The sequence below is a fragment of the Sapajus apella genome, unplaced genomic scaffold, assembly GCF_009761245.1.
Source record: "Sapajus apella isolate SASKATOON/1434 unplaced genomic scaffold, GSC_monkey_1.0 scaffold70, whole genome shotgun sequence".
In the NCBI taxonomy this organism is placed as follows: Eukaryota; Metazoa; Chordata; class Mammalia; order Primates; family Cebidae; genus Sapajus; species Sapajus apella.
This window is the reverse complement of record NW_022437010.1, coordinates 856,877-881,917: the sequence shown is the minus strand read 5'-3', so window position 1 is coordinate 881,917 and position 25,041 is coordinate 856,877. Positions and strand designations below refer to the sequence as shown.

At 40.6% G+C, this 25,041-nt stretch overlaps 1 protein-coding gene and 1 pseudogene across 2 annotated transcripts in view; both read left to right on the top strand.

The window, feature by feature from the left end:
* SYCP2L (synaptonemal complex protein 2 like) overlaps positions 1–25,041 on the top strand; it is a 92,350-nt gene that overhangs the window by 17,889 nt on the left and 49,420 nt on the right. The window contains exons 9-17 of the mRNA XM_032249951.1: positions 78–130; positions 1,056–1,101; positions 2,782–2,874; positions 2,976–3,036; positions 18,781–18,926; positions 20,928–21,021; positions 21,848–21,945; positions 23,780–23,822; positions 23,921–24,005. Coding sequence (XP_032105842.1) covers positions 78–130; positions 1,056–1,101; positions 2,782–2,874; positions 2,976–3,036; positions 18,781–18,926; positions 20,928–21,021; positions 21,848–21,945; positions 23,780–23,822; positions 23,921–24,005 — 719 coding nt within the window. The remainder of the gene's footprint in view (positions 1–77; positions 131–1,055; positions 1,102–2,781; positions 2,875–2,975; positions 3,037–18,780; positions 18,927–20,927; positions 21,022–21,847; positions 21,946–23,779; positions 23,823–23,920; positions 24,006–25,041) is intronic.
* LOC116531259 lies at positions 11,199–24,889 on the top strand (annotated as a pseudogene). The gene is made up of 2 exons (XR_004260339.1): positions 11,199–11,543; positions 24,880–24,889. The product of XR_004260339.1 is annotated as a 60S ribosomal protein L37 pseudogene (transcript).

The window sequence follows — 25,041 nt, the reverse complement described above, 5'->3', positions numbered from 1 at the left end:
CTATATGCTAAGGTTGTATTAACTAAGACATCTTGATTTTTTTTAAAATAAAATATTTTATATCATTTGCTTTGAAGGACAGTAGACGTTTTCTCAATCACCTAAACAACAGACTTGGTGACCAAAGAAGGTAAGTTGTGTCTCTGAGCATTATTGACTAGCTGTATTCTGAAAATGTCTAATCTTTTAAAATAACAGTTTAGGGTGTGTTTGGAGAGAATATTGGGCATGTCATTTACAGACCTTACTCAGTTGTCCCTTGAGTAGCAACTTGAGAGTATCAGACCCTTTCTGCCTAGTGCCTTGTTGGAGGGTGTTTAAAAATTATCTCTATCGGCCGGGAGTGGTGGCTCACGTCTGTAATCCCAGCACTTTAGGAGGCTGAGGCAGGCAGATCATGAGGTCAGGAGTTCAAGACCAGCCTGACCAACATGGTGAAACCCCATCTCTACTAACAATACGAAAAAAAAAAAACCAAAACAAATTAGCACCTGTAATCCCAGCTATTCAGGAGGCTGAGGCAGGAGAATGGCTTAAACCTGGGAGGCAGAGGTTGCAGTGACTGAGATCACCCCACTGCACTCCAGCCTGGGTGACAGAGCGAGACTCCATCTCAAAAAAAAAAAAAAAAAGAAAAACTCTATCAGTTTTATTCTGTTTGTGACTTGGGATATTTTAAAATAATACTTTCTTTAGAGAATCCATAGATTTTATGAAGAACCATTTCCTGACTTGAGGTTGCTGGAGGTAGTTGTATCATGAACAGTTAAGTCCTTGGTCAGACAATATTTGCTAAATTCACTTCTTTTGTTTGGGAATCTGACCGAGTAACTGGGTTGAGATACAGTACTAGTAAACTTGGCTTATTGACTGCCAGATGGAGATTTGAAATCTACCCATAGTAGATCTCCATTTGCAGGCTTGAAACCCGTTACCATACTCTGTAGGAGGAGACTTAATGGCAGACTCTAGTTAGAAGTGCTTGTTGCAGAACATCTGTAGATGTGTTTAAAGTTCATCCATATTTTATTTTTTAATTGTGAGATATTTTGCAGGGTGTATTCATTTCCGTGTATCGCGGCTTTTGCTGATGAACGTGAGGTATGTTCCTCTCTTTTGGAGAGCCTGAGGGTGGTGTGCAGTGAAACCAGAGATTAGGTTAGGTTATATGGTTAGGTTAGACTTCTGCTCTCATAACTCCAAAGGGCATTTTAAAAAGGATGCTAACTTCTCCTTCTAGTGACCTCAGTTCTCAAACCGATCATACTGTACCCTAACCAGAACGCATTACCAGTAAGTTTAAGGGCTCTACTATTACTGTTGGAAAAAGGAATTTGAGGGTCTGTACTGTATACATGAGGACAGTTACAGGAAGCTTCCCTCATTTTACCCTATTCATGGGTGACATAATTATTGCCTAGACTGGGGTCAAAAGGATGATTTCCTTGCTGCTTTCCTTCTAGTTTATGCCTTTCCCTCTTATTCGCAACACTTGAGCCAGTTTCCTTTCTCTCTAGCTCATTCTACCTTGCACTTTATAGCCTAAGGTTGGCCAGTGTCTTTTCTCACCCCCACAATTTGGTTTCTAGAGGAACAAGGTCCTTCATATAAAAGAGCCTCATCCTACAGTATCTCAGTTTCAGGCTAAAATATTTATAGGTCTTGGAACCTTGACTTTGTTCGGGTTTCCTGGACCCTGTCTTCAGAATGTCCTCTTTCATCATTGCTTTGAGTCCAGAGTCCCCTTCTTGGCCTCTCTAAGCTAAGCTGTCAATTCCTGGCTACACTACACATTTCTTCTCTCTAGAACTGATTCTGGTAGGCTGATTCCTGTGCCTTAATTCTATGTATTTTCCCCCTGGTTGTCTGAGGATTCTGCTCTCTGCTTGGTTTTCCTTCTTTCTGTGACATCCAAATTTCCATTCACTTTCATTAGGGCCCTTACACTGACCCTCACACTGGCTTCCAGGAACATGTATTGTGGGTGAAAGTCCTCATTCACCTCTGTAGCTATTAAAAGATAGACATATATGATGCAAAGGAAAGATGTCCAAGAAGTACAGCTTATTGGAAAATCAGGTTGTAGAAAAGTGAGTCTAGTGTTTTATCTATTGTTGGGAAATAATATCTTTATATATATTTCTTGATATATGTCTAGAAAACATCTGGGAGGAAGAAAAGGCATTGTTAATGGTGCCTATGGAAAGGTACCCATGAAAAGCTGAGGGATAGAGAAGATGTTTACTGTTTTTATAAATTACCATACTGTTAGAATTTTTTCCTTCTGTTTTAACCATAAACATATATTTATTTCATAATAATTAAAATGAAGGAAATTTGAAGTCTTCAAGTCTTGGCTTTACTCTAATGGATGGAAGGTAGACGGCAAATCACTCATGTTTGGTCACAGTATCTCCTTCTCTAGAAGTTTCCATCCGTATGTAGTGTGGATTGTTACTGATTCAACATAGAACTGTTTTCTCTGTGACTTTCACTAGAAAAGAAATTGCATGGATAGAATCATGTGACACATTTAAATATCTATTAAATATGCTATGGATAGGGGGATTTTTGGAGGGGTGAGGAGAAATGGCTGAGTTCTATAAAACTGAGATTATTCCGTTTTGCACAAAGGAGTCAGTCAATAAAGAGAGGGCCTGTAATGTTGGGATAATACTGTTCCAGGAAAAGCCCAAATTCTATTTTTAAGGGAATAATGTTTAACTGACCCTTTAGCATGATTTTTGAGCGTATAATTCATGCTGAAATTATCTCTTACAGATGAGAAAACCAGAGGATGAAAGCTTAGAGAAATTTTGGATTGACTTCAACCTAGGAAGTCAGAGTATCACTTTTTATATAGACAGTGCTGAGGTAATGATGCTCGATTCCTGGTTAGAACTAAGCCTTTAGAGATCATTTTTATGTAAGTATGTGTTTTGAGCTCATGAATTTCACTTATTTATTTTCCCAAGGGCGCTCTATGGGACTCAGTGAGACTTCCGAAGGAAGCAGTGATGCATTTCGGCATAATAGGTAATATGATACATGTAAACAACTCACATCCAGCTCCAAGTATTGTTTCTGTTGCATTTGCAGTGTGTGTACTTAGTTAATTCTAGGGCATATTTTGATTATGCTTGAGGTAGGAAGGCTGTATGGTATGATAGGAGGCGCGCTGTCACAGGTTTGTGACTTCTGTGTTTTGTGACCTTGGGATTAAATTACTTGCCTAGTTTTCTCATTTTTAAAATGTTTATAGATCCTCATAAAAGTAGAACTACCATATGATCCAATAATCAGTTAACAATGCTTTTCCCCAAAGTGGTGGTTTGGTTTGAAAAGATTCTGATGGGGAGAGGAGAACACATCATCCTAGGTTCCACTCTTGATAAATCTGGAAAAACAGTAAACTGTGGACCGTAAGGAAGACATCTAGCAAGAAGTGGCATGGCTATCAGGAAATGAAGTGCCCGCCCCCTCTACGGAGATGGATTGCCAGACTCTTTTGTAACTAGTGGTTACAAAACTAGTGGATCAAGGGCTTTGCAGATGAGAGATTTTTATTTGTATTTCCCTGATCATTAGTGATGCTGAGCATTATTTTAATGTTTGTTGGCCGTTTGTATATCTTCTTTTGAGAATTGTCCATTCATGTCCTTAGCCCACTTTTTGATGGGATTGTTTGGTTTTTTCTTGATGAATTGTTTGAGTTCATTGTAGATTCTGGATATTAGTCCTTTGTCAGATGTGTAGAGTGTGAAGATTTTCTCCCACTCTGTGGGTTGTCCGTTTACTCCACTGACTGCTCCTTTTGCCATGCAAAAGATCTTTAGTTTAATTAAGTCCCAGCTATTTATCTTTGTTTTTATTGCATTTGCTTTTGGGTTTTTGGTCATGAGATCCTTGCCTAAGCCAGTGTCTACATGGAGTTTTCCAATATTATTTCTGGAAGTGTTATAGTTTTAGGTTTCAGATTTAAGTTCATAATCCATCTTGAATTAATTTTCATATAAGGTGAGAGATGAGGATCCAGTGTCATTCTCCTACATGTGGTTAGCCAATGATCCCAGCACCATTTGTTGAATAGGGTGTCCTTTCCCCACTTTATGTTTTTGTTTGCTTTGTCGAAGATCAATTGGCTATATGTATTTGAGTTTATTTCTGGGTTCTCTATTCTGTTCCATTGGTCTATGCGCCCATTTTTATACCAGTACCATGCTGTTTTGGTGACTGTGGCCTTAAAGTATAGTTTGAAATCAGGTATTGTGATGCCTGCAAATGTGTTCTTTTTGCTTAGTCTGGCTTTGGCTATATGGCCTTTGTTTTTTGATTCCTAGTCTTGCTTTGGCTATATGGGCTCTTTTTTGGTTTTATGAATTTTGGGATTTTTTTCTAATTCTGTGAGGAATGATAGTGCTATTTTGATGGGAATTGTGTTGTATTTGTAGATTGCTTTTGGCAGTATGGTCATTTTCACAATATTTATTCTACCCATTCATGAGCATGGGATGTATTTCCATTTGTTTATGTCATCTGTGATTTATTTCAGCAGTGTTTTGTAGTTTTCCTTGTAGAGGTCTTTTACCTACTTGGTTAGGTATAACCCTAAGTTTTTTTGTTTCTTTGTTTGTTTGCTTTTCAGCTATTATAAAAGGGGTTACGTTCTTGATTTGATTTTCAGCCTGGTAGTTATTGATGTATAGAAGAGCTACTGATTTGTGTACACTAATTTTGTATCCAGAAACTTTGCTGAATTCTTTTATAAGTTTAAGGAGCTTTCTGGAGGAATCTTTAGGGTTTTCTGGTATACAATCATATCATCAGCAAACAGAGACAGTTTGACTTCCTCTTTACGGATTTGGATGCCCTTTGTTTCTTTCTCTTTTCTGATTGCTCTGGCTGGGACTTCCAGTACTGTGTTGAAGAGGAGTGGTGAGGGTGGGCATCCTTGTCTTATTCCAGTTCTCAGAGGGAATGCTTTCAACTTTTCCCCATTCAGTATTATGTTGGCTGTGGGTTTGTCATAGATGGCTTTTATTTCATTAGGCATGTTCCTTGTATGTCGATTTTGCTGAGAGTTTTAATCATAAAGGATGCTAGATTTTGTTGAATGCTTTTTCTGCATCTATTGAGATGATCATGTGATTTTTGTTTTTAATTCTGTTTATGTGATGTATCACATTTATTGACTTGCATATATTAAACCATTCCTGCATCCCTGGTATGAAACCCACCTGCTGATGGTGAATTATTTTTTTTTGATATGTTGTTGGATTCAGTTAGTAGTATTTTGCTAAGAATTTTAGCATCTATGTTCATCAGGGATATTGGTCTATAGTTTTCTTTTTTGGTTATATCCCTTCCTGCTTTTGGTATTAGGGTGATCCTGGCTTCATAGAATGATTTAGGGAGGGTTCCCTTTTTCTCTACCTTGTGGAATAGTGTCAGTAGGCTTGGTACCAATTCTCCTTTGAATGTCTGGTAGAATTCAGCTGCGAATTAGTCTGGTCCTGGACTTTTTTGTGTTGGTAATATTTTAATTACCATTTCAATCTCTCTGCTTGTTATTGGTCTATTCAGGTTATCTAATTCTTCCTGATAGAATTAGATTCTATCTAAAGGTTGTATCTTTCTAGGAATTTATCCATCTCCTCTAGGTTCTCTAGTTTATGTGTGTAATGGTGTTCATAGAAGCCTTGAATGACCTTTTGTATTTCTGTGGTGTCAGTTGTAATATCTCCTGTCTCATTTCTTAGTGAGGTTATTTGGATTTTCTCTCTTCTTTTCTTGGTTAGTCTTGCTAATGGTCTATTAATTTTATTTATCTTTTTAAAGAACCACCTTTTTGTTTCATTTATCTTTTTTATTGTTTTGTTTCAATTTCATCTAGTTCTGCTCTGATGTTGGTTATTTCCTCTACTGGGTTTGAGTTTGGTTTTTTCTTGTTTCTCTAATTCTTTGAGGTGTGACCTTAGATTGTCTGTGCTGTTTCAGACTTTTAGATGTAGGTGTTTAGGGCTGTGACTTTCTCGTAGTATTGCCTTTTCTGTATCCCAGAGATTTTGATAGGTTGTATCACTGTTGTTACTCAGTTAAAAAAATTTTTGAATTTTCATCTTTATTTCATTATTGATCCAATGATGATTCAGGAGGAGATTATTTAATTTCCACGTATTTGCATGGATTCAAAGGTTCCTTTTGGAATTGATTTCCAGTTTTATTCCACTATGATCTGATTGAGTGCTTGATATATAATTTCAGTTTTCTAGGCCACACTCAGTGGTTCACGCCTGTAATCCCAGCACTTTGGGAGGTTGAGGTGGGCAGATCCCCTAAGCTCAGGAGTTCAAGATCAGCCTGGCCAACATGGTGAAACCCTATCTCTACTAAAAATACAGAAAATACAGTCATGAGCACGGTGGCTCATGACTGTAATCCCAGCTACTTGGGAGGCAGAGGTTGCAGTAAGCCAAGATTGTGCTACTGCACTCCAGCCTGGGTGATAGGGCAAGACTCCATCTCAAAAAATAAAATAATCATAATAATATTTTCAGTTTTTAAAGCTTTATTGAGGCTCATTTTGTGGTCTTCTTATATAACATATCTTGGAGAAAGTTTCCATGTGCTGTTGAATAGAATGTATATTCTGCAGTTGTTGGATGGAACATTCTGTATATATCTGTTAAGTTCATTTGTTCTAAGGTATAGTTTAAATCCACTGTTTCTTTGTTGGCTTTCTGTCTTGGTGGCCTGTCTGGTGCTGTCGGTGGAGTATTGAAGTCCCCCACTATTACTGTGTTGCTTCTATCTTATTTCTTAGGTCTATTAGTAACTGTTTTATAAATTTGGGAGCTCCAGTGTTAGGTGCATATATGTTTAGGACTGGGATATTTTTCTGTTGGAAAAGGCCTTTTACCATCATATAATGTCCCTCTTTGTCCTTTTTTTTTTTTTTAATTTTACTTTAGGTGTATACTATATCTGGCATTTCTCCCCATGTTATCTCTCCCGACCCTCCCCACCCCACATCCCTCCGCTACCCCCCCCAAACTGCCCGCAGCATGTGATGCTTCTCTCTTTGAGTCCATGTGTTTTCACTGTTCAACACCCTCCTATGAGTGAGAACATGTGGTGTTTGGTTTTCTGTTCTTGTGTCAGTTTGCTGAGAATGATGGTTTCCAGATTCATCCAAGTCCCTACAAAGGACCCAAACTCATCGTTTTTTGTGGCTGCACAGTATTCCATGGTGTATATGTGCCACATTTTCTTTGTCCAGTCTATCATTGATGGGCATTTGGGTTGGTTCCAGGACTTTGCTATTGTACACAGGGCTGCAATGAACATATGTGTCTTTATAGTAGAATGATTTATAGTTCTTTGGGTATATACCCAGTAATGGGATTGCTGGGTCAAATGGAATTTCTATTTCTAGATCCTTGGCAAACTGCCACATTGTCTTCCACAATGGCTGAATGAATTTACACTCCCACCAACAGTGTAAAAGTGTTTCTGTTTCTCATCCTCTCCAGTATCTATTGTCTCCAGATTTTTTAATGATCACCATTCTAACTGGTGTGAGATGGTATCTCAATGTGGTTTTGATTTGCATTTCTCTGATGTCCAGTGATGACAAGCATTTTTTCATATGTTTGTTGGCTTCATATATGTCTTCTTTTGAGAAGTGTCTGTTCATATCCTTCACCCACTTTTGAATGGGGTTGTTTTTTTCTTGTATATCTGTTTTAGTTCTTTGTATATTCTGGATATTAGCCCTTTGTCAGATAGGTAGATTGCAAAAATTTTTTCCCATTCTGTTGGTTGCCAGTTCGCTCGAATGATGGTTTCTTTTGTTGCACAGAAGCTCTGAAGTTTAATTAGATCCCATTTGTCTATCTTTGCTTTTGTTGCCAATGCTTTTGGTGTTTTAGTCATGAAGTCCTTGCCTATGCCTATGTTCTGAATGGCTTTGCTTATGTTTTCTTCTAGTGTTTTTATGGTGTTAGGTTTTATGTTTAAATCTTTAATCCATCTGGAGTTAATTTTAGTGTAAAGTAACAGGAAGGGGTCCAGTTTTTGCTTTCTGCACATTGCTAGCCAGTTTTCCCAACACCGTTTATTAAACATGGAGTCATTTCCCCATTGCTTGTTTTTATCAGGTTTGTCAAAGATCAGATGGTTGTAGATGTGTGGTGTTGCTTCTGGGGCCTCTGTTCTGTTCCATTGGTCTATGTCTCTGTTTTGGTACCAGTGCCGTGCTGTTTTGATTACTGTAGCCTTGTACCATAGTTTGAAGTCTGGCAGTGTGATGCCTCTGGCTTTGTTCTATTTGCTTAGGATTGTCTTGGCTATGAAGGCTCTCCTGTGATTCCACATGAAGTTTAAAGTATTTTTTCCAGTTCTATGAAGAAGGTCATTGGCAGCTTGATGGGGATAGCATTGAATCTATAGATTACTTTGGGCAATATGGCCATTTTTACGATATTAATTCTTCCTAACCATGAGCATGGAATCTTTTTCCATCTGTTTGTGTCCTCTCTTGTTGAGCAGTGGTTTGTAGTTCTCTTTGAAGAGGTCCTTTACATCCTTTGTTAGTTGCATTCCTAGGTATTTTATTCTCTTTGTAGCAACTGTGAATGGGAGTTCGCTCTTGATTTGGCTCTCTTTCAGTCTGTTATTGGTGTATAGGAATGCTTGTGATTTCTGTACATTGATTTTGTGTTCTGAGACTTTGCTGAAGTTACTTATCAGTTTGAGAAGATTTTGGGCTAAGATGATGGGATCTTCTAGATATACAGTCATGTTGTCTGCAAATAGAGACAGTTTGACTTCCTCCTTTCCTAAATGAATACCTTTATTTCTTTTTCTTGCCTGATTACTCTGGCTAGAACTTGCAATACTGTATTGAATAGGAGTGGTGAGAGAGGACATCTGTGTCTAGTGCCTGATTTCAAAGGGAATTCTTCCAGCTTTACCTATGCAGTATGATATTGGCTGTAGGTTTGTCAAAATGGCTTTTATCATTTTATGATACGTTCTGTTGATACCTAGTTTATTGAGAGTTTTTAGCATGAAGGGCTGTTGAATTTTGTCAAAGGCCTTCTCTGCGTCTATTGAGATAATCATGTGGTTTTTGTCTTTGGTTCCGTTTATGTGATGGATTATATTTATGGATTTGCGTATGTTGAACCAGCCTTGCATTCCCAGGATGAAGCCTGCTTGATCGTGATGGATAAACTTTTTGATGTGCTATTGCAATTGGTTTGCCAGTATTTATTGAAGATTTTTGCGTCGATGTTCATCATGGATATTGACCTAAAGTTTTCTTTTTTAGTTGAGCCTCTGCCTGGTTTTGGTATCAGGATGATGTTGGTCTCATAAAATGAGTTAGGGAGGATTCCTTCCTTTTGTATTGTTTGATACAGTTTCAGAAGGAATGGAACCAGCTCCTCCTTGTACATCTGGTAGAATTTGGCTGTGAACCCATCTGGACCTGGACTTTTTTTGGTTGGTAGGCTATTGATTGCAGCCTCTACTTCAGCCCTTGTTATTGGTCTATTCAGGGTTTCAACTTCCTCCTGGTTTAGTCTTGGTAGAGCACAAGTGTCCAGGAATTTATCCATATCTTCCTGGTTTACTGGTTTGTGTGCATAGAGCTGTTGACAGTAATCGCTGATGGTAGTTTGTATTTCTGTGATATCAGTGGTGATGTCCCCTTTATCTTTTTTTTATTGCATCTGTTTGATTCTTCTCTCTTTTCTTTTTTATTAGTCTGCCTAGTGGTTTATTTTGATCTTTTAAAAAAATCAGCTCCTGGATTTATTGATTTTTTTTGAAGGATTTTTTTGTGTCTCTATCTCCTTCAGTTTGGCTCTGATCTTAGTTATTTCTCCTCTTCTGCTAGCTTTTGAGTTTTTTTTTTTAATCTTGCTCCTCTAGCTTTTTCAATTTTGATGATAGGGTGTCGATTTTAGATCTTCCCTTGTTTCGCATGTGGGCATTTATTGCTATAAATTTCCCTCTCTACACTGATTTAAAGGTGTCCCAGAGATTCTGGTAAGTAGTGTCTTCATTCTGACTGGTTTGGAAGAATATATTTATTTCTGCCTTCATTTCATTGTTTATCTAGTCTACACTCAGAAGCAAATTGTTCAGTTTCCAAGTGTTTGTGCAAGTTTGAGTGTGTTTCTTAATCCTGAGTTCTAGTCTGATTGCACTCTGGTCTGATAGACTGTTATGATTTGCGTTCTTTTGCATTTGCTGAGGAGTGATTTGCTTCCAATGATGTGGTCAATTTTAGAATAAGAGCAATGTGGTGCTGAGAAAAATGTATATTCTGTGGATTTGGGGTGGAGTGTTCTGGATATATTTATTAGCTCCGCTTGGTCCATCTCTGCATTCAAGTCCTGGATGTCCTTGTTAATTTTCTGTCTCATTGATCTGTCTAATATTGACAGTGGAGTGTTAAAATCTCCCATTATTATTGTGTGGGAGTCTAAATCTCTTTTTAGGTCATTAAGAACTTGCTTTATGTATCTGGGTGCTCCTGTGTTGGGGGTGTATATATTTAGGACAGTTAGCTCTTCTTGTTGGATTGATTCTTTTACCATTATATAGTGTCCTTCTTTGTCTCTTTTGATCTTTGTTGGTTTTGAAGTCCATTTTATCAGAGATTAGGATTGCAACCCCTGCTTTTTTTGTTCTCCATTTGCTTGGTAAATCTTCTTCCATCCCTTTATTTTGAGTCTCTGTGTGTCTTTGTATGTGAGATGGGTTTCCTGAATACAGCACACCTATGGGTCTTGACTTTTTATCCAGTTTGCCAGTCTGTGTCTTTTGATTGGGGCATTTAGGCCGTTTACATTCAATGTTAATATTGTTATGTGTGAATTTGATCCTGCCATTTTGTTACTGGCTGGTTTTCTTTCCCATTAGTTGACTCATTTTCTTCATTGCATTTTTGGTCTTTGCCAACTGGTTTGCTTTTGCAGTGGCTGGTACCTGTTCCTTTCTGTACTTAGTGTTTCTTTCAGGAGCTCTCGTAGGGCAGGTCTGCTGGTGACAGAATCTGTCAGTAATTGCTTGTCTGTAAAGGATTTTATTTCTCCTCCACTTACGAAGCTTAGTTTGGCTGGATATGAGATTCTGGGTTGAAAAAGGAAAAAAAAAATAGAGAGATTCTGGGTTGAAAGTGCTTTTCTTGGCAGAAGCAATATGACGAAGGGAACGTCATCGTTTGGGAAGCGTCGTAATAAGACGCACACGTTGTGCCGCCGCTGTGGCTCTAAGGCCTACCACCTTCAGAAGTCTACCTGCGGCAAATGTGGCTACCCAGCCAAGCGCAAGAGAAAGTATAACTGGAGTGCCAAGGCTAAAAGATGAAATACCACCGGGACTGGTCGAATGAGGCACCTAAAAATTGTATACCGCAGATTCAGGCATGGATTCCATGAAGGAACAACACCTAAACCCAAGAGGGCAGCTGTTGCGGCATCCAGTTCATCTTAAGGATTTCACCGATTAGTCACGCAATAAATGTTCTGGTTTTAAAAATAAAAAATAAAAAAAATAAAAAAAAAAGAAAGTTCTTTTCTTTAAGGATGTTGAATATTGGGCCCCCACTCTCTTCTGGCTTGTAGGGTTTCTGCCAAGAGATCTGCTGTGAGTCTGACTGGATTCCCTCTGTGGGTGACCTGACCTTTCTCTCTGGCTGCCCTTGGCATTTTTTCCTTCATTTCAACCCTGGTGAATCTAACGATTATGTGCCTTGGGGTTGCTCTTCTTGAGGAATATCTTTGTGGAGTTCTGCGTATTTCTTGAATTTGAATGTTGGACCACCTTGCTAGGCTTGGGAAGTTCTCCTGGATAATGTCCTGGAGCGTGTTTTCCAGCTTGGATTCATTCTCCCCATCATATTCAGGTACACTGATCAAGTGTAGAGTAGGTCTTTTCACGTAGTCTCATATTTCTTGGAGGATTTGTTCACTTCTTTTCACTCTTTTCTCCTGTCTTGCCTTCTCTTTTTTTTCATTGAGTTGATCTTCAATGTCTGATATCCTTCTGTTTAATCAATTCGGCTGTTAAAACTTGTGTTTGCTTCATGTAGTTCTCGTGCTGTGTTTTTCAATTCCATCAAGTTGTTTATGTTCTTCTCTAAGCTGGTTATTCTAGTTAGCATTTCGTCTAACCTTTTTTCAAGGTTTTTGGTTTCTTTGCATTGAGTTAGAACGTGTTCCTTTAGCTCCAAAAAGTTTGTTATTATCCACCTTCTGAAGCCTGTTTCTGTCAATTCGTTGCACTCCTTCTCGGTCAAGCTGTGATCCCTTGAAGGAGAAGAGGTGTTCTGGTCTTTGATGGTTTCATCTTTTTTGCGCTGGTTTTTTCCCATCTTCGTGGATTTACCTGGCTGTGGTGTCAGGGAGCTGCTTGATGAGGTTGCTTGTCTGCCTGTCGATGCGCTGCTGGATTTCTAGGGACTCCTTCAGGTTACTAGGGAAGCTTCCTGTGTCTTTTTTGTTTATACTGGGAGATTAGGCCTGCCTCTTCTGCTGACCTGTAGGCACTGCTGGGTCGTCAAGAACACTGTCCCATTGTTAAAACATGAAGCCCAGTCCCACCCCTCTAATGGTGGGTTGTACCCTTCCTCCACTGGGCTGGATCATTCAGGGTTCAGCTGAGACTGTGGCACTGGCTGCGCAACCTTCTAGAGTCAGAGCTTCAGCCCTCTGGGGCTTGGGGAGGGTAGGGACCCACCCAGCCATGCCAGGCTGTCTCCTCCCTTCAGCTTCCTCTCTCTCCGGTCATGGGGTAGGGGCCCATAGAGCTGCTCGGTCCATCCTCCTGCTAACAGCTCCCTCTCTTTCTGGGCATGGGGAACGGGCGATAGCTCAGTCCACAGCCTCTCCCAGCCGCCTTTTGGGCTTATGCATGTGTTTAGGTCTATGGACCAATCCAGGACACCGTCCTGGATTATTATTCAACTCCGCACTTGTAATTCTCGGTGCTTGACTGGCAAAGATCCCCTGTTCTGGGTATTGCTGAGGCATTGGGGGAAGTGCCGTATCTGGACCGAAGTGTCAGAGGGCGAGCCTCCGACTCGCCAGTCAGATGCACTTTCTGAGTGAAGCAGCACACCTCCCCACCTCGCTCTACCTTGCCTGTGCTTTGCTTATCATAGGACCAGACCCATTGAAATGCCCCTGGTACCTCAGTTGGAGCTGGGAGATCTCTGGATTTCTGCATCTCTCTCACTGGGTGTTGTGCACCAGAGTTGTGTCTATTCAGCCATCTTGGAGCTCCTCTCTCTTTTTGTCTTTTTTAACTGCTGTTGCTTTGAAGTTTGCTTTGTCTGATATAAAGAATACTACTCCTCTTTGCTTTTGGTGTCCATTTATGTGAAATGTCTTTTTCAACCCCTTTACCTTAAGTTTATATGAGTCCTTATGTATTAGGTGAGTCTCTTGAAGGCAGTAAATAGATGGTTAGTGAATTCTTATCCATTCTGCAATTCTGTATCTCTGAAGTGGAGCATTTAGGCCATTTACATTCAATGTTAGGATTGAGATGTGAGGTACTGTTCCATTCATCATGCTATTTGTTGCCTATATACCTTGGTTTTTGTTTTTTAATATTGTATGTTTGTTTTATAGGTTCTGTGTGATTTATGCTTTAAAGAGGATCTGTTTTGATGTGTTTCCAGGATTCAAGATCTAGAGTTCCTTTTAGCAGTTCTTATAGTGGTGGCTTGGTAGTGGCGAATTCTCTCAGCATTTATTTGTCTGAAAAGGATTTTATCTTTCCTTCATATGTGAAGCTTAGTTTCACTGGATACAAAATTCTTGGCGGATAATTGCTTTGTTTGAGGAGGCTAAAGATAGGGCCCAATCCCTTCTAGCTTGTAGGGTTTCTGCAGAGACATCTGCTGTTAATCTAATAGGTTTTCCTTTACAGGTTACCTGGTGCTTTTGTTTCACAACTGTTAAAATTTTATCCTTTATCTTAACTTTAGAAAACCTGATTACAGTGTGCCTAGGCAAGGATCTTTTTGCTGTGAATTTCCTGGGTGTTCTTTGTCCTTCTTGTATTTGGATGTCTTGATCTCTAGCAAAGCTGGGGACGTTTTCCTTGATTATTCCCCCAAATATATTTTCCAAACTTACAGATTTCTCTTCTTTCTTGGGTGCACCAATTATTCTCAGGTTTGATCATTTGACATAATTCCATACTCTTGGAGGCTTTGTTGGTATTTTCTTATTCTTTTTTCTTTGTGTTTGTTGTATTGGATGAATTCAAAGACCTTGTCTTCGAGTTCTTTTTTTTTTTTTTTTTTTTTTGTTGTTGTTGTTGTTGTTGAGACGGAGTCTTGCTCTGTTGCAAGGGTGGAGTGGAATGGTGTGATCTCAGCTCACTGCAACCTCTGCCTCCTGGGTTCAAGCAATTCTTGTACCTCACCCTCCCGAGTAGCTGGGATTACAGGTATGCGCCACCACACCCAGATAATTTTTGTATTTTTTGTAGAAATGGGATTTCACCATGTTGGCCAGGATGGTCTCAATCTCCTGACCTTATGATCTGCCCACCTTGGCCTCCCAAAGTACTGGGATTACAGGCGTGAGCCACTGTGCCTGGCCAACATTTTTTTCTTCTTGTTCAGTTCTATTGGTGAGACTTTCCAGAGCGTTGTGCATTTCTGTAAGTTGTCCATTGTTTTCTGAAGTTTTGATTGTTTTTTATTTATGCTATTTCATTGAATAGTTCTCCCTTCACTTCTTGTATCATGTTTTTGATTTCCCTACATTGGGCTTCACCTTTCTCTGATGCCTCCTTGATTAGCTTAATAACTAACCTCCTGAATTCTTTTTCGGGTAAATCAGGGATTTCTTCTTGGTTTGGATCTGTTGCTGGTGAGCTAGTGTGATTTTTGGGGGGTGTTAAAGAAACTTGTTTTGCCATATTACTAGAATTGGTTTTCTGGTTCTTTCTCATTTGGGTAGGCTGTGTCAGAGGGAAGGTCTAGGGCTGAAGGGTGTTGTTCAGATTCTTTTGTCCCATGGGGTGTGCCCTTGATGTAGTCCTCTTCCCCTTTTCCTATAGATGTGGCTTCCTGACAGCCAAGCCATAGTGATTGTGATCTCTTTTCTGGGTCTAGCCAGCCAGCAAGTCTACCAGGCTCCAGGCTGGTACTGGCGGGTTGTCTGCACAGAGTTCTGTGATGTGAACTGTCTATGGGTCTCTCAGCCATGGATGTCAGTACCCGTTCTGATGGAGGTGGTGGGTGGGTGAAACAGACTCTGTGATGGTTCTTAGCTTTGGTGGTTTAATGCACTATATTTGTTCTGGTCGGCCTTCCGCTGGGAGGTGGCGCTTTCCAGAGAGCATCAGCTGTGGTACAATGGGGAGGAACAGGGGTGGGTGAGGCCCTAGAACTCCCAAGAGTATATGCCCTTAGTCTTCAGTTACCAGGATAGGTAAGGAAGGACCACTGGGTGTGGACGGGATTAGGTGTGTCTGAATTCAGGCGCTCCTTGGGCGGGTCTTCCTGCAGCTGCTGTTGGGGATAGGGGTGAGGTTCCCAGGTCAATGGAGTTATGTTCCTAGGAGGATTATGGCTGTCTCTGCTGAGTCATGCAGATTGTCAGGGAAGTGGGGGAAAGCCTGCAGTCACAGGCCTCATCCAGCTCCCATGCAATACAAAAGGTGGGTCTCACTCCCACTGTGCCCCTACTCCCAACAGCACCAAGTCTGTTTCCAGGCAGTGGGTGAGCAAGAAAGCCAGGGCTTATAAGGGGGACTTGGCATGAATGACATGTAAGGGAGAGAGTGAGGAAGTGTGGGGGCTCCATGACTTGGTTTGATGTCTTATCTATCAGGTGGTCTGACTGGTGCCATCATGGGCAGAACTAGGTTGTACATTAACTGTTGTCTCTCCTGGTGGGGAGAATCTCAGGAGGTGCCTGGTTTGGTTCAAATTTGGTCCTTAAAATTCCTTTTTGTTTTTGTTTTGTTTTGTTTTGAGACAGAGTCTCATTCTGTTGCCCAGGCTGGAGTGCAGTGGCACGATCTTGACTCATTGCAACCTCTGCCTCCCAGGTTCAAGCAATTCTCCTGCCTTAGCCTCCCAAGTAGCTGGGATTACAGGCACATACCACCACACCCGGCTAATTTTTGTATTTTAGTAGAGATGGGGTTTTGCCATGTTGGCCAGGCTGGTCTTGAACTCCTGACCTCAAGTGATCCACCCGCCTTGGCCTCTCAAAGTGCTGGGATTATAGGCATGAGTCACTGCAGCTGGCCTCCTTAGAATTTCTAAGCAAGCATATAGTTAGATGAGCTTACAGCACAGGGAGTGCCTGATGGAAAAAAGGTAAATGTTATAATTTTTTTCTCCAGCATTTTTTTTTTTAGGTTTATGGGTACATGTGTAGGATGTGTAGGTTTGTTACATAGGTAAATGTGTGCCATAGTGGTTTATTACACAGACCATCCCATCACCTAGGTATTAAGCCCAGCATCCATTAGTTACTTTTCCTGATGTTCTCCCCCAACATAGCCAGCCCCACAGTGTATGTTTTTATTCACCATGTGTCCATGTGTTCTCATCATTCAGCTTCCACTTATAAGTGAGAGCCTGTGGTGTTTGTTTTTCTTTTCCAATGTTTGCTGAGGTTAATGGCTTCCAACTCCATCTATGTCCCTGCAAAGGATATGATCTTGTTCCTTTTTATAGCTGCATAGTATTCCATGGTGTCTATGTACCACATTTTCTTTATTCATTCTATCACTGATGGGCATTTAGGTTCATTCATGTCTTTGCTATTGTGAATAGTGCTGCAATGAATATATGTGTGCATGTATCTTTATAACAGAATGATTTATATCCCTTTGGGTATATACCCAGTAATGGGATTGCTGGGTCAAATGGTATTTCTTTCTCTAGGTCTTTGAGGAATCACCACACTGTCTCCCACAATGGTTGAACTGATTTACACTCCCACCAACAGTGTAAAAGTGTTCCTTTTTCTCCACATCCTTGCAAGCATCTGTTGTTTGACTTTTTAATAATAATGATTCTGACTGATGTGAGATGGTATCTCATTGTGGTTTTGATTTGCATTTCTCTGGTGATCAGTGATAGTAAGCATTTTTTTTAATATGTTGGCTGCATGGCTATCTTCCTTTGAGAAGTGTCTGTTTATGTCCTTTGCCCACTTTTTAATGTTTTTTTTTTTTTTTTTTCATAATTGCATTCCTAAAGAGCTAAGAGGGAGGGAAAAGGAAAAAAGTAAAAATAATTTATTATTTTGTTTAAGAATATGAATCCTCAGTTATAGCTCCCAGGAATCAACTTGCCAAAGTTAATATTTTGTAACTTCATGAATATGGCACATTTCTGTGGCTCATGGTTTTTAACATATAAAGTGTTGCACAAGTTCTACAGGAAGTAGGTATCAGTGTTTCCGTTCTTATGGCCAAATAAATGGATGATTTTCTAGTAAACTCTGTAAGTAAGACTTTTATTCTGTATCATAGCCCTCCCGGCTAAGGAGCTGACAATGTAGCATGTAGCCCTCGAGGTGTTTCTTCTGACCCTTATCTGTTTGCATGGATCCCCACAGCCAAATTAGCTAGTTACTTTTTAAGATATTTAAGATTACTTTTGTTGCAGGGTTTTATAGACTTTCCCTGCATTGATGAGTAAAATGTCCAGTAAGATTAATATTTTGGGGAGCTGTACTCTAGACCAACACTGTCCTATAGAAATATAAATATAATGTGAGCCAGATATTTAAAACTTTCTAGTAGTCACATTAAAGAAAAAAATAGATTAATTTTAGTAATATATTTAATCCAGTATATCATTTTAACATATAATCAATGTTTTAAAGTTATTGGTGACACATTTTACATTCTCCTTCTGTGTACTGAGTCTTCGTAATCTGATGTGTATTTTATGCTTACAGAGCATCTCAGTTGGTGCTAGGCAGGCTTTGAGTACTCTGATGAGTTGGACTTCACAGATTTAGACCCATGTATGTTTCACTCTTTTTTTTTTTCTTCTTCTTTCCCTTCTCATTAATTTGTGGCCATTAACTTTGCCTGTTCTTTCCTGTACTTAGCTGCCTTTGCTTCTTCCAACTTACCTTGTATTTAACGTGGCTTATTGTTAGACCCTTCGTAAATTTGGTCTAAGCTATTTTCTCTTCTAAGCCTGATTACAATTTGTCAGGAAAGGGCTGATGACCTGGTGGGAGCCTGCAAGGAGGCTATTGTCTGAGACACAGACTTCTTTCTAAGGTGTTTCTGTCTCTTCTTCAAGCGAAGTCCATTGAAATGGTGGTAGATTATTCCATTTTGCACACTGGGGACAGTGAGTTTCATTTTCAATTTTAAAAATAAGTAGAATTTCAGAGAGAGAGTGAATATTGTGCTTAGCGTATTTGGCAATAAAATACCTGTTGCAGATGATAGCTTTGTATAAACAAAATGCTCTTAAAAAACGGAATTGCAGAAGACAAAACTATCTTCAATTCTTTGCTGCTAAGGTAAGTTACTTCCAGTGTTTGCAAGATCAACCACTTAATCATATAGTATGTGTATATGTGTAAATACACATGTAAATGTAAAGAACAATTTCAATGTAATGTTACTTAATATGATTTCTTTTCAATCTCTTACCACAGAAAAATCTAGACAAATACCCCAGTGCAGTTATTTAAAATTACAAAATTTTAAAATATTGAAATATGTTGCTATCCATTGATATTCCATATTTTCTGTTAGAAACTGAGAAGATAAAGATGCTTATCATTTACCTGAAGAACCCTATCCTTATCAGTTACAAAGAAGTCATGAAGATAGAAATCCATTTTGATTTGCAGATCGACATATCACAAGCTTCCATTCAAGCTTTAGGAGAAGATAAGCAGGTGGCAGGTTTCATTCTTTTGGATTATTTTTAAATGTTTTAATATGTTTCATGTCTATTAAATGTTCTTGTTGGGTTTCGATGTGGGTATTTGATCAAGCAGAAAACCTGGTCTTTTGAATGCCATGTAAAAAGAGTTGAGAGTTCTGGGTTTGAATCCATTTTTCCCTTTCATGGGCCATTGTCTTGATAAGGTAGGACAGAAAGGCTCTCTGTTCCTTGAAATGCCTTATTCTACTTATTGTGAACAGCTGAAAGGTTTTCTAGGATATTATCACCCTCTTTCACCTTCTCCCTGGAGTCTTGAGGACACTGGCATTTCCTTCTCTCTCAGCTCCCCCGGACCTGGGGGCAGTGCATTCCTCTGTTCTCACACTGCTAATAAAGACATACTCGAGACTGGGTAATTTTTAAAGGAAAGACGTTTAATGGACTCACAATTCCACATGGCTGGGGAAGCTTCAAAATCATGGCAGAAGGCAAAGGAGGAGGAAAGTCACATCTTACATGGTGGCAGGCAAGAGAGCTTGTGTAGGGGAACTCCCCTTTATAAAACCATCAGATCTTGTGAGACTTACTCACTATCATGAGAACAGCATGGGAAAGATCTGCCCCCATGGCTCAATTGCCTCCCACTGGGTCTCTCCCATGACACATGGAATTATGGGAGCTACAATTCAAGATGAGATTTGGGTGGGGACACAGCCAAACCGTATCAGGGAGTCATTAAGAATAGAGTTTCAGAGGGACTTCCTTTTGCAATTGTACCTGTTGGTCTCATCTTGTGGAAATGGTCTGTACCTTTCTAGATTGCTGTGGCCTGTGTCTCTCTGACTATAATGTTTCCTATTTTTTGACAGGAATATGAATCCTTTCTGTATCACAGACAGTAGACGGGGCAAAGAAATTTGTAACAAAAGGCAAAAAATACTGTGGTAATGGCCCATAGGGAGTGAATGAAGAGCTCAGAGACCTGAATGAGGAAGTCTCGGGCTGGGTTCCTTTTGGTTTGATTTGTACGTGATGGTGTTTATATGTAGTAAAGTGCTCTGAAAATAATTTCCAAAAACTCAACCTATTTTAATGACATGGTCTTTTTACAAAAAGGCCATTTCATGGTTGAGGATGAGGATGAGATCAGTCACTTGATAAAAAACACCTCCTCCATCACATGACATACGTTCTGACACAACAAGTTTACCTTAACTCACAAAAATATCAAAATCACATGTCTTTCCACATTTCACAAAATGAATAATGTGTTTTGAGGGGAGAATGAGTGTTTTCTTGTGATAAAGCTGCAGTTCCCTAGAATAGGTGCCCTCTGTGAGAAAGGGCTTGGACTGAGGACCCTACAGTCGGGAAATCACTACAGAGTCATCTGAAAGACTCAGTACCTGAGAGAAGCAGGGGTTAGACATTACCGAGGGGGTGAGATGTGGGACAGAGACAGGAGAGGCTGGGAAGATACCAGGAAAGAGTGTTTGGGGCAATGGCTCATGCCTGTAATCCCAGCACTTCGGGAGCCTGAGGCAGGTGGATCACAAGGTCAAGAGTTTAAGACCAGGCTGGCCAAAATAGTGAAACTCCATCTCTACTAAAAATATACAAAAATTACCTGGGCGTGGTGGCACGCGCCTGTAATCCCAGCTACTCAGGAGGCTGAGGCAAGAGAATTGCTTGAACCTGGGAGGTGGAGGTGGCTGCCAAGATCGTGCCATTGCACTCCACCCTGGGCAACAGATCAAGACTCCATCTCAAAAAAAAAAGAAGTGCTTGGAGCAGGGGAATGGCTATCCCTAGCTGGTCCTGGAGGGAGGTGGGGCCTGGAGAAGCCAGACACAGTGGAATGATCCCTCAGAAGAGGACAAACTGATCAATGTGACCAACTTCTGATTTATCAGTGTGTTTTGTTCTGAGCTTTAGGTTTTCCTTAAAAACATTGTTTACTTTTTTTTGAAGATGACTACATTTCAAAGTTGACTTTTGTCTTGCATTTCAGATGTTGCCTGGTCAGATGAAAATCTCCTCAGAACTTTTTAGTAAGACTGATAAAGAAGACATGGAGAGTTTCAGTGGCCATGAAAGAGAGACAGGTATATTGGGAAATAACAAAATTCTGACCCTGCGTTTCCTATAAAACAAACCTTAGTTGGAAGAGGTCACTGGAAACCTGTGGTCATACGAGAGTGACACATGTCTGATGGTACCTCTGGAGGAAGAAGAGCTGCCGATAGCCTTGAATCGTTTTCTACACCTGATAAGGTCTCTTTGTGGGTCAACTGGAAACGACAAAGGAGAATAAATGATGGGGTGTGGGGGAGGCAGGACATGGGGATAGGGAGGGTTTTGTCTACCCACAAAGCTGGCCCTGCACTAGAGCATGTTTCTCTTTTCAGTTACACCCCAAGGCTGTTTTCCCAAATGCCCACAGATTTCTTTTTTTTCCATTTTTCTTTCTTTTTTTTTTTTTTTTTGAGACAGAGTCTTGCTTTGTTACCCAGGCTGGAGTGCAATGGCGCAATCTCAGCTCATTGCAACCTCTGCCTCCCAGGTTCAAGAGATTCTCCTACCTCAGCCTCCTGAGCAGCTGGGACTATAGGCACGTGCTACCATGCCCAGCTAATTTTTTGTATTTTTAGTGCAAACAGGGTTTCGCCACATTGGCCAGGCTGATCTCAAACTCATGGCCTCAAGTTATCCATCCACCTCGGCCTCCCAAAGTGCTGGGATTCCAGGTGTGAGCCAGTGCACCTGGCCTGTGCTTATAGATTTCTGATTGGAGGTTTGAGGCAGGAACAAATTACCAGCTCTTACCAAAGGATGGAGAGGTACCAGAGGGCACATCCCATGAAGAACATGATGAGCGTGTCAGCGTGTGCACAGTTGTTATATTAAATGTCTTTTTCTTAATTTGTATAGAGCAGGTAGAAGAATCCACCAATGTGGTGGAGTTCGTGAGTGCTGAAGATGACCGTTGCCTAATAACGCTGCCCTTAAATGACCAATCTGAGCCACCCGTGAGTACAGGGAGTGGGGCTCAAGGTTCTTTTCTGTCTCCACTACAATAGTGACAGGTGGAAGCCACCTTTCCTGGTTCATAGACCACTTTGTCCTGGCCATTTGCCAATTAAAAAAATTTAAGACAAGACCTTGCTCCGTCGTCATAGCTCAGTGCGGCTTCAGCCTCCCAGGCTCATGTGATCTTTCTGCCTCAGCTTCTTGAGGAGCAAGGACTACAGGTGCTGTCACCATGCCTGGCTCATTTGTCAATTTTTTATAGAGATGGAGTCTCGCGCCATTGCTCAGGCTGGCCTCAAACTCCTGGCCTTAAGAGATTCTCTCATCTTGACCTCCCAAATCTTTGGGATTACAGACATGAGCCACTATGACCCATCGGCAGTCTGTCAATTTTTGAACTACCCCCTCCCTGAGATTGTTTTTGCTCCATGTTTGAGTAATTGTGTATTCCCTCTCTTTTTTCTTTTTTTTTTTTTTTTGAGATGGAGATTTGCTCTTGATGCCCAGGCTGGAGTACAATGGCATCATACTGGCTCACTGGAACCTCCACCTTCTGGGTTCAAGCGATTCTCCTGCCTCAGCCTGCTGAGTAGCTGGGATTATAGGCGCCCGCCACCACGCCTGGTTCATTTTTGTATTTTTAGTAGAGACGGGGTTTCACCATGTTGGCCAGGCTGGTGTCAAACTCCTGACCTCAGGTGATCCACCCACCTTGGCCTCCCAAAGTGCTGGGATTACAGCTGTGAGCAACAGCACCCGGCATGAATTCTCTTTCATTCAACTCAGCTTTCCCTTGGAATACTTGACTTGTCTGGCCTCTACCTCATTCCTTCATTTGGGATTTAGAGACTGAAGGAGCCTGATGTTTGAGGGTGAGACTTGGCTTTCACTTACTTGCTGTAGGAACTTGGGCACATTACTAACATCGAGCATTGACGAACCTGAGGCTTCCCCTCCACAGAATGGAGGCATTAGGAGTTGACAGGGTGGCCCTCTTGGGATGGGAAAAAGCATGTACGTGGAGTAGCTAATACATTGCATGGCATGTAGGTATTTAGTCAAGTCCTCATTTTCTTCACTTTTTAAATTTTTTTTTTTTTTTTTTTGAGATGGGGCTGGCCCTGTCACCCAGGCCATAGTGCAGTGGCACAATCTTGGCTCACTGTAAACCTCCACCTCCCAGGTTCAAGCGATGCTCATGCTTCAGCCTCCTGAGTAGCTAGAACTACAGGAGTACACCATCACACCTGGCTAATTTTTGTGTTTTTGTAGAGACAGGGTTTCTCCATGTTGTCCGGGCTGGTCTCAAACACCTGGGCTCAAGTGATCCTCCTGCCTTTGCTTCCCAAAGTGCTTGGATTATAGGTGTGAACCACTGTGCCCAGCCAATTCCACATTTTTTTTTAACATCTGATCACATGAATATGTTATGTGGAAGTGTGATAGGGTATCACGATTTTTTTTTTTTTAAGCAAACACACCAGAGGTTATTGCTCCAGAAAAGTTGTCATCCTTTTCAAACCAGTCTGCTTGGGTCAATGTGCACTTATCCTGACAGTACTGACACTGTTGAAGACACTTTTGAGCCTTCATCTAGTGTTTCCCTGCTACCTGTGACAGTCTGTGATTCTCTCAGTGGAGCAAATTCTTTTGCGAGGGTGGACATAAATTTTTTGGAACAGACAACCGTCATTTGGAGTCAAAAAATTCATTTATCAGTGACTGAGGTGTCTGATATCTTAGAACTTAATGCATATGCTTTTCTTGGAGGGCTCAAAAGACTTTGAAAGGAGAGACTTCAATTAAATCATAATATAATTTGCTTCTCTGCAGCAAACAAACATGGCAGAAATGAAACCAGATGATACACAACAAGGTCAGACACCTTTATCGGTCATAGTCAAGACTTGCAAGGTGTATTTAAATGTTTACTTGAGATGCTTAATTTGTTTTGTTTTAAATTTTTGTCATTAGAAGCTCTTTCAAAGCATGAGAATTCTTCAGATTTACAAGAACCACCTGTTGAAATTCAGGCTCCTCAATTAAATGACAAATCAAGGTAAGTGATTTTTAAAATTAATAAACCATTCTCTTAGTCTGTTTTCACACTGCTGATAAAGACATATTCCCGAGACTGGGTGACTTATAAAGAAAAAGAAGTTTAGTGGACTTACATTCCACATGGCTGGGGAGGCCTCACAATCATGGCAGAAGGTGAAATGCACATCTTACAGGGCGGCAGACAAGAGAGAATGAGAGCCAAGTGAAAGGGGAAACCCCTTATTATAAAACCATCAGATCTCATGAGACTTATTCACTACCAGGAGAACAGTATGGGGGAGCCACCTCCATGATTCAGTTATCTTCCACTGGGTCCTTCCCACGAATCATGGGAATTATGAGAGCTACAATTCAAGATGAGATTTGGGTGGGGACACAGCCAAACCACGTCAACCATGCAGATCAGTGTTAATGTGGGCACTACAAGTTGACCACCTAGGTTTTTCCCCTTTCCTGTGTGTGGCCAACCCCTGCCCCTGACCACACACAAGAGAGTGTTGTGTGAAGTTTTCTATAGAATCATTGGAGGAGCGTTGGCAAGTTCTTCTGACCTCTGGCCTCTACCATTACACCTCTAGGGTTATCTCCAACAACGTATTCTTCTGCAGGAAAATACTGACTTTGAGATTGAAGGATACAAAGTCAATATCCAAAAATTAATTTTCTTTCTGTACATTAACAACAATCAAAAAATTGAAATAAAAAGCTATGCCATTTACTAGTAGTATTTAAACATGACATAGTTAGGAATTAATCTGACAAAAGATTCATAAGACCTCCACCTCCTCTACCTCCTGCACTGAAAACTATAGAACATTGTTGAGAGAAATTAAGGAAGATCTAAATATGTGGAGACAGATGCTGTGCTCAAGAGATGGAAGACTTAATATTAAGATGCCAGTTCTTCTTCTATTTTTATTTTATTTTTTTTGAGATGGAGTTTCGCTCTTGTTGCCCAGGTTGGAGTGCAATGGCACAATCTCTGCTCACTGCAACTTCCGCCTCCCAGGTTCAAGCAATTCTCCTACCTCAGC